Source organism: Eurypyga helias, unplaced genomic scaffold, assembly GCF_000690775.1.
Source record: "Eurypyga helias isolate BGI_N326 unplaced genomic scaffold, ASM69077v1 scaffold15072, whole genome shotgun sequence".
NCBI classification, from domain to species: Eukaryota; Metazoa; Chordata; class Aves; order Eurypygiformes; family Eurypygidae; genus Eurypyga; species Eurypyga helias.
In genome coordinates, this window is record NW_010236795.1 from 41872 (window position 1) to 56791 (window position 14920).

The 14920-nt window shown below is 39.9% G+C and overlaps 1 protein-coding gene across 1 annotated transcript in view; it reads left to right on the forward strand.

Annotated features, from left to right (window-relative positions):
- Positions 1-14920, forward strand: part of LOC104506314 (protein furry homolog) — a gene marked incomplete at its 3' end in the record, with an annotated part of 101382 nt that overhangs the window by 41360 nt on the left and 45102 nt on the right. The window contains exon 4 of the mRNA XM_010147231.1: positions 5393-5446. Coding sequence (XP_010145533.1) covers positions 5393-5446 — 54 coding nt within the window. The remainder of the gene's footprint in view (positions 1-5392; positions 5447-14920) is intronic.

Consider the following 14920-nt stretch of genomic DNA (forward strand, 5'->3'; position numbering starts at 1 on the left):
CAAAGAATGGTTGTGAAAACAGAGCACTAATTGCCTGTTCCGTAGAAGTTCCAGGTGGGCGACATTTGGGCGGCTATCAGAGTAAACGGATTGTGCTTTTGAGTCAAAACCTTGGCTCTCTTAATTGCTTAGGTATAAATTAAGTAGGCTTCCTGGGGTGGGGGTAGGGGAATTCCCAAATAGTAAGAAGGTAATTAAGAGGTGCAAATTATTTCCCAAGAAGTTCAGAACTATTTCCAGTGCAACAGCGTCTTTATGAGACCACAGACTGTTGTAGCCGTTTTTGAAGGGGCAAACCAGAAGTAAATACTTGCAAGTTCAGCTGCGTGAACCTGCTCCTTGCAGGATCAGCATAGGTTCGTCCTGGGAGGGAGGAGGCAGGGACCAGGCAGACAAACCGTCCCTTTCCGAGGCAACTGCTGGAAGGTCAGCTGCATCTGAGGGGAAGGTGCTTCTCTGGGCCATAGTGTTTCACGTGCCCAGCCTTGGGAAGCAAATTGGCATCACAGCATTTTCTCCTGGATAAGCATTTACAGATCACCTTGGCAATGATGGATTTTCCTGTCTTTTGTACAAAATAACCAATGACAGAATTAAAAAATTAGCATGTTGATCTGGATATGCTTAGAGCATACCTTTTACTACAAAGCACCACCTTCCTTTCATGCTGAGAAGAATGTAGTACAAAGATGTTCAGTTTCTTTTGGGGCTTAAAGTGATGATTCATTGTAAGCAGGAAAGAACACTTGGGGATTTTTTGGCCTTTTATATATATTTTAGCTGTAGTAGTTGCATGTGGTCTATATCTACACCATTTTACCTGAAAAGGTCCATTCTTCTGCTGTTTCCTTTTGGTAACTCCTCCATCCCAGCAGACTACTCAGAGTACATGTGCCTGCTTTTGAGCAGGCAGTGCAAAAGTTACATGTTGTACCAAATTGCATCCTCCATGCTCTTATAAAAAGAGAGGTTTTCTCTCAGTCAGTAATACCCAGTTCAGTAGGAATAACGTGCCTAATGGTTGCTGAGGTTAGAAATAACTTTAAGGGGCATTATGTATCATTATAACACGGTGACATAGTGAAGCTTAATAGGCACTACAACATCCTTTTGTTTTCATGTTTCCCTGAACACTCAGTCCTGTGACAGGTGGTCAAGAAAAGCTATTCCTGTGTAAATTTACCCAATTATATTTGTGTAGTGGCCTTGAAAAAGCATTAATATATTAACCATTAAAAGTAGCTGACAGCCTTTGGAGAAATGTTTTAGTGTGCCTATGTGAATAGAGGGTCTGGCTGATGTGTTATTTTTTAGATAAATTATAAATATCATATTTAGTTGATGCGTGCAAATGTGATACAATATACATTTGCCATTGCATATTCAACATCTATTTTATTCTGTTCATGTTTTCACAACAGCAACGAGGCTGAAAGGAAATTAAATTTTGGGTGAGCACTTTGTTTTGTAAGCACTGGTGATACAAAATACTTGGTTTTATTGAAAAACAGTATTTTCACATATTAAAAGCAAAATTGTCTTTCTGGTCTTTACTGCTTATCTCTAGCATGTATTCATATCATAGGAGTTTCCAGCATGGACAAGCACAGAGTATACAATTGAGGGCAGCACTTCAGACAATAAATAAGGATGTTTAACTTAGTGATTGAAAATTCAAATGTTGTTATTGAGAGTCCATTCTTCTGAAAATTTTCAGATGGTTTTTTTATAGCTCAGAAAGCTATGGGTGCTTTCAGATTAATCAAGACTTTCTTTATTCATATTTTGTGGTTGTAGTCTTTGGCTCCAAATTCAGCCTACCTATTCATCCAAGATTTGGAAGACATTTCTGTAGAATGTATTAGAGCTACAGAGACTCAGAGTCAACTCATAATATAAAAGGGCCTCTTTGCCATTTCTGAACTGGGTGGGCAAGAAAATAAATAAAAATAAAATAGTGCCTTGAGACTGGAAAGCATTTTTAAGATTTTTTAAAAACCTTTAAATAAGTGTATCTCCAGGGTAAATAGTCTGCAATGGAATCTGTTACTCAGAGGCAGTTTTACTTTTTTATACTTTTTAACCTTGTCCTTGCCAGTCCTGAACATTTGGTATATAATGAAAATGTCTTCCATTGAGTGTAAATATGTTTTATATAGTAGCTGCCATAGCAGTGATGTTGAAATATCTGCCTAAAATGAAATTGTAAGATTTTAGAAGGGGTAACAAGTTTAAATTGAAAATGGGGAGATTCAGATTGGATATCAGGAAAAAACTCTTCCCAGAAAGGGCGGTGAAGCACTGGAACAGGTTGCCCAGAGAAGCTGTGGATGCCCCATTCCTGGAAGTGTTCAAGGCCAGGCTGGATGAGGCTTTGAGCAACCTGGTCTAGTGGAAGGTGTCCCTGCCCATGGCAGGGGGGTTGGAACTAGATGGTCTTTAAGGTCCCTTCCAACCCAAACCATTCTGTAATTCTGTTCTGTGTTTCTATGATTTGTAAGGATGTTAGAACTAAGTGGTATAGAGTAGGCAAGTTGCTTACATTAGATGTGAAGAAATTACCTATTGCATAATGCAAAAAATGCAGTTTTCAGAGGATACTTGAAGCACCTGCATGTAGTTGACCTGTCTTTGAATTTACTCGGCAGTGTCTTCCTGACATGGCCACTTGTTACACTTGTCATGGAAGTAATCACACTTTCATATTTTAGGAGCATTTAAACACCAAAAAACATACTTGTATCTGGCTGTTTATCTTTGTTCAGTCCGTTATCTATTCAGTGCTCATCATGAGTAATGAAGTAAATAGTAATGACTTCTACTTTGAGTTTTCTCAAATTTCCAAGCCCCATACACAATTTTCTGAGGTTATTGCCAGTCGGACTGAGCCCTCGCTGCAGTCGCTGCAGGCAGAGTCAGTGGCAGCTCTGCAGTTGGAAGGAGTAAAGGAAAAAGCAGCCACAGCCGCAACCTGAACAGGGGACCAAGAAGAGTTAGAGACAGCTGCAGTGGCAGCTGCTGCCTGGCCGGAGCACGAGGAGAGGGGAAGTGGCGTGATCAGCAGTAGGTGCAGGATGGAATGGAAACGGCCTCTTAAAGCCCTAGACCAGAGACGTTGAGACGTTACGGCAGTATAGGCCCTCCTGGCTTTTGGTAGGTGTCCTTGGCTGGGCACCATCCCGGGGATGCCTTCTGCTGTGACAAAGTGTCGCAAAGTCTGTGTACAGTTTCATTAGTTGACTGTACCATGGTTTGGGAAGCCCTGGTCTAGTCACCTGTAAGAGGGCAAGAGATGAGTTATATTGCCTTGTCAGAATGGCGGGATCTTTGCTAACTCAGAAGTGTAGCCCCCAGGGAGCATCCTCATCAGAAACTGATGTATTTGTGAGGTGTGTGTGCTTCCAGAGAGAGGTAGCAGGTGATTGGGGCATTTTTAGGACTGCGGTTCCGGACCAAGTGTTCCCAGAGCATGTTTAGTCTTGTTTAATTGCATTCACCTTACACATAAGAATATGACGAGGAATCCCCCTCCTCATTTCTGCCGGAAACACTGATTACATTTCTGCAGGATTTTAGATACTACTCTGAAGGCCAAGCATGGCAGTGTCGGGCACGGGAACACAAAGCTTCTGCGTGCCAAAGCCCTTTTTATTGAAACAGACCTTAAGAAACTTCTCTGTGGTAACACAAGTCTTCCGTAACAGACTCAGAAATTTAATTAAAAAAACAAGCAAACAAACAAAAAGGTTTGTGTGGTTTTTTTTTTTCTATATTGCACTAATTCTCAGTATGTTGATTTGTCCAGGACCCATAAAAAAGAAACTTTTTCCTTTTAAATAAGGTGAGCACTACTTTTGAAGGTGAGCACTACTATTTGCCAGTGTGCAGCAATAGACAAAGGAAGTGGTGTCCTCCTGTGAGACACAAGTAGGTAGGATAGCACCGAGTTAGTGATGGAGGAGGAGAACTGTGCCTGGGGTGGTGCCATGTGGCTGTTTCTGGGCTCAAGATTTCATGGCGTTTCATGGTGATTTCATTCATTACAAATAATCTCTTCTACAGTTCTAATCAACAGTTGTTGTGCCCTTATTGTAACCTGGAAGAATCACTTTAGATATTAGAGATGACAATGAAAAATATTGATGGATGTCCTGGATAAGTCAGTGACTCAGTAGAAAACATTTTGTTGATTTTTCTATTTGGTAGGTAGTCAGGGGATACTGCAGTCACCCTGCAGCCAGCTCCTTGCCAGCTGGCATTACAAGTGGATCAGCATAATTAATTTCAAAATCAGTCAGCAGAATACACTGGACAACATTTTCTCCAGAGAGAAACATTAAATAATAGAAATCTTTAGACGTCCTCAAGTCTCCATTCTATTATCTCAGCAGCTTTACAGATTTCTTTGTTTTGCATCTCACATGCCCTGGCAGTGATGGTATTTTGCCTGGTACACTAACAGATGCTGATGAGTGTAACAGTTTGCTGAAAGCTGAACAGAAAATCTCATGCTGAGCTGGTGGGAGAGCCTCGATCTTGCAGCTGTAGGAGAAGAAAGATGCGTGATTTATAGAAGAATGAGGCGCTGGCACATTTCAGACCCCAGCAACAGTAGTACAATTCAGAGCAGAATGACGATGACATGTTTTTCAGACTGTCATCTGCCTTCATGTATTGTTTAGTTTCATTGTGGTTTAGGAGATTGGTGTTTTCTGTACTGTTGCATATTATCTAAAATACTGGACTGTGTATTTCTACATGCATCAGTAATTGAGTCTGCTTGACAAAAAAGCCATAAAGGGTCTCAGAAGTCTGAGTTGGGCAGTTCTACTTGGCCTTCTCAGATTCTTAGAACATGTCCTGAAAATTTGCTTACATTTCAAAAATAGGCTTTTTTTCTATTGAGTAACACAGCCATTTTTCCCACAATTTTCTTCCATAAAAATGAGGTCTGTGATATTTGATTCTTCTAAAATCACCTTTCTTTCAGTATGCACTGTATCTATGGACACGTTGGTATTGCCTGGTAGTATTATCACAAGCAGGTACATCATGTGGCTAAATAGAGCTGCTTGGTTATTTGTTAGAGGAAATATCAGGTGCTTTTAGGATTTTGAAAGAATTTGTCGTCAGTGTAAACACCAGTAACTCAGGTGTAATAAATGGTTAATGCTTTTCTTTCTTGGGAAGGCACTTGGGAAGACGCTAAAGACACACTGTCAGTGTTAGGTCACATGTATGCAGAGGTCTCCTTTGTGTATGAAACAGGGTCTCCAGCATGAAATTGTTCAGGAGACAAATTAATAATCTAACAGAAAAACCGTAGTAGTGTTGATAGGATATATCATAGTATTGATCTAAAGTAATACGTATTTAATATATTTTCTTCTAGGAGAAGCCACTGACCAAATCTCTGCAACGAGGAGAAGACCCCCAGTTTGATCAAGTAAGATACTTGAAATTGTATTATTTCCATTCCTCAGGCTGGAAGCCAAATACTTGGAAGGCAGTCTACTGTCCTTACACTGTCATTGCATACTGCAAAAGCGGTGTCTCTCCACGTACTTCAGTAGAATGGTACATGCTTTGCCTAACCATTCTTGGTTTAAAATTAGGAGGACTTTTCCAGTGTGTGTATTACTTTCTGGCTATTTCCACTGATGGAGTGTTTGAAGCAAACTTTATATCATTCCAGAATGTCTGCCTTTTCAAACAGGCATATGCCTCTCAGTCTTTCTTTTATGGGGTTTCTCTTACGGTTAATATGAGGGCCTTTAGAATCATTGCCATTGACATCAGTCTCATCTCTTTTGTCTCTGTAGCTGTGACCTGGTGTGACTTACATGTATGCTGCACTTCACATAGGCGGGGACAACCCTTTGTATTTAAAATTAAGCATAAATTCAATTGTCTGGATATATGCCTATATAGAATGAGGTAAATAATGAGAAAAATTGTAGGCAGGGAATAAGAATTAAGAAATAAAATAGGATTTATATAATAGGATCTATCTATATATTTACATATAATATTACTAATATTAAATAATCATTTAATAAAACAATAAAATTGCAATTAATAAAATGAAATTTATTATGTAAGGGAAATGGGACAAGTATAAGAATAAAACCAACAGCAATATACACACTTTTTAATGATGGTATAAGAGAATTAATTTCTGTCAGCAGTCTGTTTCTTAAAAAAACCAGCATCCTGAAAAGATTCCTACACAAGTAAGCTATTTTGAAACAAATAGTTTAAGTTGCAGAAAGGTTGCTGAAACTCTAAAAATTCACTCTCAACAAGGAGGAGGGAAAAACTCAAGGTGAATCATAAGCAGCAAAGTTGTTTTCTGCTGTGCCGCTGTTTCGCCGTTGCTGCAAACTCCACGGCTGCCAGTGGTGCCAGACACATGGGACAGAAAGGCATGGCAGGAGCAGCAGGAACAGCGCCAGCCCTGGAAGCGGCTGTGGCTAGTGCCGTACGCTGCAGGTAGCATACTCATTAACTTCGGGAGAGGGGATACGTATGAGTAGGAGTTCAGTGTTTAACACATTTATTGTGTTTTCTGGGGCATCAGATACATTGCACTAGAAGCAAAGGCCTTGTGAGACCCCGCTGGTGTTCACAAAGGCTCAGTTCATAGTTGTAGCTTGACAAAGCGACGCTCCCTAGGTTGTTCTGTAGCTGCTCTGAGGAGAGGTAGCATGCTTGGAAGGCTGTTCAGAGCAGGAGGGGAATGGTAGGACTCCTGCGTGGCACTGGGGAGCTCTCTCTGACCGCCTCGCTGGCCCCAGGGAGACTTGCAGGAGAGCCAGCCACTGTGGGCTGAAGGAGGCTGCTTTGTGAGTACTCCCTCGCTGCCTAATGAATTTTTTTGTGGGATTCTAACCTTAATTTTATATATTTTTTTTTCCTTCCTGTGGGAAGAGTGTCATAAATGAATGGGAAAGCAAAACAAATGAAGCCACCCATATGCAAACTTTGTGATGCTGTTCCTGCAGTGTATTAAACAAATACATAATGGGTGGCTATGGTTTGATTAAATATTCATGATTAAGCAAATTGTGGCCCTTTACAAGGAAGAATTATAAGATTTATGCTTCTCCTAATTATTGGTAAGTAGACAGAAAATTGAACAATTAAATCAAGATCAGTTAATGAGAACAGCAAATGCTTCCTCGAGTGAAGCTCTATAGGACAACTGTGTTTTTACTACTACCTCAATTTACTCTGAACGCTGGGGTGGGGGGAGGGAGGAGATGCAGACAAAAAACAAAGGCAAATGTTATACACAACATTTGTATATATTTCTAACTGCATATATAGAGTTCTGCCTATGTGTAGAGTTGATAGGAAAGTATAGAGCTGTGATTGCCTTAGACATCCTGTCAGAAAAACTTTTCAGTTCCCTGAAATTTTCCAAACAATTCAGATGGAAATTTTCAGACCATCTGTCTGCCTCAGCCTGAGTTCTTGGCAGTGTTTCCCATTTCAGGTTTCACCTTGTTTTGTGCTTGAATAGCAGGATCATTTGGAGATGTTCTAGTGCTTCTGGGACTGATGTATGCCGGTGACTGGGAGATGGGACCTGAGCCTGACTGATAAGCCTGTTTTTAAGAACATGGCTCATACTTAACAAAATCATTCTACTTTGGCTAAACTGTAGTTAGGTTTTCATTCAAAAATTTGTAATACACAGTAGAGATTTGATAGAACTCAGCTAGAACAGTCAGGAAGATAAAGCAGAAAGTCTTTCTTTACTTGGCAGGTTTCATTAGGTAGATTAGGTCAGAACAACTCAGTATTGCAGCTGTTTTGCAAATGATAAAATGTCAGTATTATAAAGTTGTCATGAAAATAATGATAATGTTGCTGATATTAAAAACAAAGGTTTGGTCTACATGGAAATCTCTGAAGATCATGATACTACATGATACTAAAATCTGAGTAAGAGAGCATGTGCTTTTAAGTCAAACCATGTAATTTTCAGTTTTTAAGTTAACTCAAAGTGTCAGTAGGATGAAGGAAAACCAGGTTGATAATCCCTTAAATTTGGATAAGTTGCTTCTCCCTTCCAGGTAAGGTGTGGAAAGCTTTGGTATGTATTCCTGGAACAAATCTGGCAAAACCATGAACATGACATTTCTGACGTTTTACTACAGAAATGAAGGAGAAGAAGGAGAATCCCCCTTAACAAACATTTTCAAGGGGCGCATAAGAAGTTTTATTTTAAATCTTAAGGCATCAAAAATTACACTGTCAAAGTAACCTATTTTTCTTTTATCACAATTGTCTGTGTTCATTGAATGAAACTGATAGGTGATGCTGATGTGACCGGGTCAGTAGTCACTTTAAAATACCTGAGCTGCATCTTCTAACTGTAAATCAAGAAGCAGCAAAAGTAAGGCATGACCTGAGTTAAAATTTGCCTTTTGCGAGTCATCTTCAGAAGTGGAAAAAACTAGCCCAAAACCCCTTTTTGCAGTTACTTACAGTCAGCAGAATGGAACTTCAGCTACCCAGAGTAATCAACATCAAGTTGAAACATTGAAACACCTGAACCATTTAAAACAATTAGAATCACGGAATGGTTTGGTTTAGAAGGGACCCTAAAGACCACCTAGTTCCAACCCCTCTGCCATGGGCAGGGACACCTTCCACTAGACCAGATTGCTCAAAGCCTTATCTAGCCAATTCTGGGAGCATTGCTTACTTCCCCTGAACAGCTTTATCTCTGGCTCTCCAAGACCAGCATTTTTTCCTGCCCATTCTCAGACACCATTCTAGGAATGCTGGTTGTGATGGTGGAGGTGGAGCCAGCATCTAGGGACCCGACTGTGCACAGGCTGAGCTGTTTCTCTCCATATGGGTGTAGTATCAGTGCCTCCTGTTAGGCAGCCGGTATTGTCCTGTGAGCTTTGTCTGACTGCCAATTGCATCACCCTCCTCAAACTCATAATAGTATCTTGAGCAATGTATGAAGTAATCATCTTACTTATCCTGACTTGCAGAATGTCTCACCATTACCTACACAGACTGCATTCCTTACACTGACTGTATTTTCCTTTTTAGGTGTGCATAAATATATAGAAAATATATACAGGAAATGATACAGCTTTTACATATGGTTTTAAATACCTTTAAACTCTATCTAAAATCATGGTTTAAAAGTTCTTGATAAGACAAGTCTAGTTGCCTGTTGGCAAAGAGCATTACTGCTCCAGCATTAGCATGCTCTGTGTCCCCAATTACAGAAATGTTATTAAACATAGTACTACTGAGCTATGTCTTACACTTCCTATTACAGGAAACCATAAAGTTGCAGTACATAGAAAGATCACAAGCTAGGATGAAAAAGCCATAATTATCCAAGAGGCTTATCCTCACCCAAGGAAACATTTTTTATTAAACTTTTCTCAGTCTCTACTAAAGTATCTTCTGCTCTTACCAGAGTATATAAATGTTGCGTGAACTGACAACACTGGAGGCAGAAAAAGGGCACTGTGTAATCTTGGACCAACCTGCAGACATTTTTCCATATGAAAATACAAAACGAATGTAATGTTTTGGCCATAGAAGTGAAAATTTAGCAACAAGACTTAGTTTTCATATGAAACTGTCTATGAGGTGCCTGTTGTAAGAGTTTCAGCATAAACTGCACAAAAATGTATGCTTCTTTTAATTACACTACTTTCTTCTTAGAAGTGCACTATGCTGGAGAATACAGATTATAAGCAAAAACATTTAATGTCTTATTTACATTTAGGAAATGAAAAAAATAGATCAAGCTAAAAAATGAAAATAAAAATGAATAATGATTAAAAATTGGGAAAATACAAATATAAATAAGACACTAAATTGCTAATTAAGTGTCCCTTTTTCAGTCTAAGCATGGTAAATGACATGCTGATATTTATTCCCATCCAACATTACCTTTGTTAGATGTAGTAAGTGAATAATGGTACCATCATCATAGAATAATAGAATTGTTTTGGTTGGAAAAGACCTTTAAGATCATCGAGTCCAACCGTCAACCTAGCACTGACAAGTCTACCCCAAACCATGTCCCTAAGCACCACATAGCTTGTCTCTTAAATACCTTCAGGGATGGTGATTCCACCACCTCCCTGGCCAGCCCGTTCCAATGTCTCACCCTTTCAGAGAAGAAGTTTTCCCTCATATCCAATCTAAACCTTCTTTGGTGCAATTTGAGGCCATTTCCTCTTGTCCTGTCACTTGGGAGAAGAGACCAACCCCCACCCCTCTGCACCCTCCTTTCAGGCAGCTGTAGGGAGCGATCAGGTCTCCCCTGAGCCTCCTCTTCTCCAGGCTGAACACCCCCAGCTCCCTCAGCCGCTCCTCACAGGACTTGTGCTCTAGACCCTTCCCCAGCTCCGTTGCCCTTCTCTGGACACGCTTCTGCATCTCAGTGTCTTTCTTGCAGTGAGGGGCCCAAGACTGAACACAGGATTCGAGGTGTGGCCTCACGAGTGCCCAGTACAGGGGGACAGTCCCTGCCCTAGTCCTGCTGGCCACACTGCTCCTGATACAGGCCACGATGCCATTGGCCTTCTTGGCCACCTGGGCACACTGCTGGCTGATGTTTATCCAGTTGTCCACCAGCACCCCCAGGTCCTTTTCCACCCCATGTGCTTTTCTGCCGTGCAGCTTTCCAGCCCCTCCTCCCCAAGCCTGTAGCATTGCAGGGGGTTGTTGTGACCCAGTTGCAGGACCCGGCACTTGAGGTTGTTGAACCTCACATGGTTGACCTTGACTCATCGAGCCATCATTGCAGTAACACTGCAGTTGGCCCTGTTTGTGTTTTCCATCTCCCTGAGTTTTACACATTGTCCTTCTTCACCAGCAGAAGGTCACATGGTAGAGGAAGTATAAGAAATGGGGTTCATGGGATCAAAGAACCCTTGACTCCTGACCAGAGGTTTGGGTTGAAGCAGCGTGTAAAGCAATAAATCTGAAGGCAAAATTAAAGATAACACGTTTAGAACTGAACTTGCTGCATACTAGAAATAAATGGACTTTCATGTAAACTGCTATCCAGGCAGTAAAATAGCTATAGACACTGCTCATGTATAAGCACACTAGGTGAAATTCCCCATCTACAAAATTATCTACAAACTCACGTTATTAAAATGTGAGATTGTAGTCACAAAACCAAGGCCATAGGGGAAAAACTTGTGAGTCCAACTTAATAGTTCCCAGTTTTGACAGTTCCCAGGGACATTTTAACTTCATAACAGTGTCCAAAAATGTGTCCATCTTACAACAAAGATGTGAATGAAAGGAGATCTGCACAAACAAAACTGCACTACTTGTTCCCAGTATATCATTTTACAGGTTTTTCAATGAGAGTTAACTTGTCTAGAAACCTATCATTAACAGGAAAAAAAAGTTTGTCTCAAAAGGTCCAACAGAATTAGAGCATGTAGCTGCTTTGATTAGAGTTAGGGCAGTTCATCTCTCCACCTTCCCCCTGCCCCAGTCTAGAGTATTTGAAGTAGGAATTGTTAACTTCATCTCCTTTGTGTCGTATATTGCATACGAAGTCCTGGTCCTTCTGTGGTCCATGAGAGTTTTGCTGTTGATTTCAAGGAGCAAGGATTTCATTGCAGTGGTTATTCTCCTTGCATCAGTATTGTTTGTAGTTATGGGCCTTTGCTGTAGACATGCATGAAGTGGAAGAAACACTGAATGAAGGGAAAACATTATTGCATGGCTATGGGTATCCTAAATACAGCTAAGATGATGTTTATCAAATTCTGCTTTCAGTAGCATTGATAGAAAGTGTAGAATTTTACTCATAATGTCCATTATTTGGAATCTACACAACAATTTGAACACAGAATATGCAGACACCATGCAAATAAGATTTACAAAAATAAACACTATGCAAAAATGAAGTACTGCAATTCTGCATTATTAAAATGGCAATAAAATGCACATTTAACATACATACTGACATATGTGGTGTATAAAAAAAATGCAGAGCCAAGAAATTAATGATACTGCTGGAAATTGAATGCAGCTTTGAATATATTTCCTGTTACAGCACACAGAAATTAATATGTGAAATAAAAGTAATCAGCTGTTAGTGGAAACATTTCTTACTTTGTGTTTTGACAGTATAGCAAGACTCTTGTGGAATCATATAAATTGTAGCAAAATATCCAGGCAGAATTTCATTGAATTTACTCTTACATATTAGGCCAAAATAAATATTAAGCATTTACATAAAGCATATTTAATGCTCTGTGAACATGAGTTTTAAACAGCTCCCTACTTGTGCAGCTTTCTTATCCTTCAACTATACAGTAGGTAGTTCATTTATGATGGAAGAACATGATCATTTGTTCAACAAGGACATATTTGTACATCTGTGCCCTCCCTTTCAGGAGCAGCACAGAGCTAGAATTCATTTCACTCCTGAGCTTACTTCCAGTAAATGAAAGGGTTGAGTAACCAACACGCTGGCTAGACTTCCCTCCCTTCCTGTTCCCTGAGAGCCAGGTCTTTGCCCAGTCCACCCTTCCTTCCTGTCTTAAAAGTGCAATGACAGAAAGAGTAAAAAAAAGCTTTATTGACCTTTTATCCCTACTAAAGACACACTCTAAATTCAGCAAAGAAAGTATGGCTTGAGGAGATTTAACAGGAATCACTTGGACTTTTTGTGGTGAGTGAAATTGTGTAGCTTGGATTTAGAGAACAGCATTGATATATATGTTGGTGAATGTGCAGGAAGACCTGACTGAAACAACTTTTCACTTACAGTTAAATAATATGATCTCTTAAAAAATACTTAGGTCTATTCTAGCCCTCCCCTGCAAATCTTTTTTCACTGCATCTCCTATTAACAAGGAGATATTATGCCAGCTTTAGAAAAACTTTTGGAAAACAAGAGAGAAGTGTCTAAAGTGTCAAAGAGTCCTGAGTTGGTAGTGACTAGTTTGCAGTGACACTAGGTGACTCATGTCTTCTAACTATCTGAAGTGTTACGCTTGACTGCTTTGGTGTAATTGAGCCTGGGCTGCTGTACTAAGCCTTCATGAAAGGCCTCCTGTCACTGGTGCAAGCAGTTCCTTCATGGCATCTACCACAGCAGCTCGTTTCATATTTCAGGTAATAAACCATATTGGAAACACTGGATTGAAAGCTTTCCTAAAATAGTACTTTATTATAGAAACCTTTATTTTTACAGGGGGCAGTTGTTATAGCTTTCTAATGCTTCATGTTTCATTTTAGGCCATAATACCTGAATCCAATCAAAACATCCATACTTCATCGTCAAAGTGTCTCATTAACCTTAGACCACAACATCACTGTGAATTAGTTAAATTCTGAAGCAGAAAAACTGCAAAAGAGATCAGCGTTATTGATCTAAATTAACTGTCATCCACAGAAGTTGTCATTTAAGGCTTTAGTAATGTTTGGGAGTTGTATATAAGGTGCTCAGTTTGCCAGTTTTTCTCTCGTCTTAGTCACAGGGTTTATACAAGCTTGGCCATGGGACATTAACCTCTACTGCTGTTCTACAAGCACTGAAATAGGCTGTTTTAAGTTTAAGCAGGTGGATAAACCTGACAGAGTTAGTGACATAATCGGGGTACTTGACATGAAGTACATACTTCAGCACTTCACTCCTGCTACTCAGCATTGTGCAGGATCAAGCCCTGCATGATCTTGAGGTGGTCACAAATCTACCAGTCAGTGATTTATTCCTGTTTTAAATAGCTGTTTTCTGTTTTCTTAGGGTATACACAAATGCTGTAGCTGTTCATTCATTTGCAATACATATGTAATCCTCTTGTATAATAAGAGTGGGGTTTTTCGCCCTCGCTTTTGATCTTTTCATCTTTTTCAGCTTTATGGTTTCCTGTAATAGAAAGTTTAAGCCATAGTTCAGTAGTAACACATAACATTTCCGTAATTGGTGACACAGCTTTTACTGTGAGGGCAGTAATCTTCTTTTCCAGTATGCCACCAGAGCTGTTTAATCAACACTTTTAAGGAATGATTTTAAACTATGTTTTACTTACTTTTCACACAAAGACACAGGAAACCGTTTTCCTGTATATAAAAGAGAAGTCAAAGGTGTTGGGTATGTTAGCCCAACAATAAGATGAATGCATCTGCATGTTCAGTTGCTTAAGATTATTGCAGAGCTTGTGGGGTTTCTCCATATATTCTGAGTTTCAGGAGGGGCATCCAGCAGTCAGATCCAAACTATGAGACAGTACCTCTGATTCATCACTTTTTCTTTCCTTATATTGTGCTCAAACTCAAATCAACATTATGTAACAAACAAAAATAAATCCCTTGAAGAATTAAAATCATAGAATTGTTTAGGTTGGAAAAGACCTTGAAGATCATCAAGTCCAACCATTAACTTGAACACTACCAAGTCCACAACTAAACCATGTCCCTAAGCACCTTATCCACTCATCTTTTAAATATCCCCAGACACACATCTTTTAAATACCCCCACCACCCCACTGGGCAGCCTGTTCGAATGCCTGACAACCCTTTCACTGAGGAAATTTTCCCTGATAGCCAATCTAAACCTCCCCTGGCACAACTTGAGGCCGTTTCCTCTTGTCCTATCACTTGTTACCTGGGAGAAGAGATCGACACCCACCTCCCTACAACCTCCTTCCAGATAGCAGAGTTTTCAGACAGATAGTTTTCTGGTGTGCTGTAAGATGTGATACACAATTTTAATGCATTTTAGTATAATCAGTGGGAAGACACTATCGACATACACCCCATTATTGTATATCTGCTTATGTTTCAACAGGAAATGTGGAATATTAAGTCACTGCTTGTACCATGGAACTCAAAATGAGATGAAAACAAGAAAGAACGTGTCTAACCTTTGAAGTAATGCTGGTTTTTTAAGCAGGAA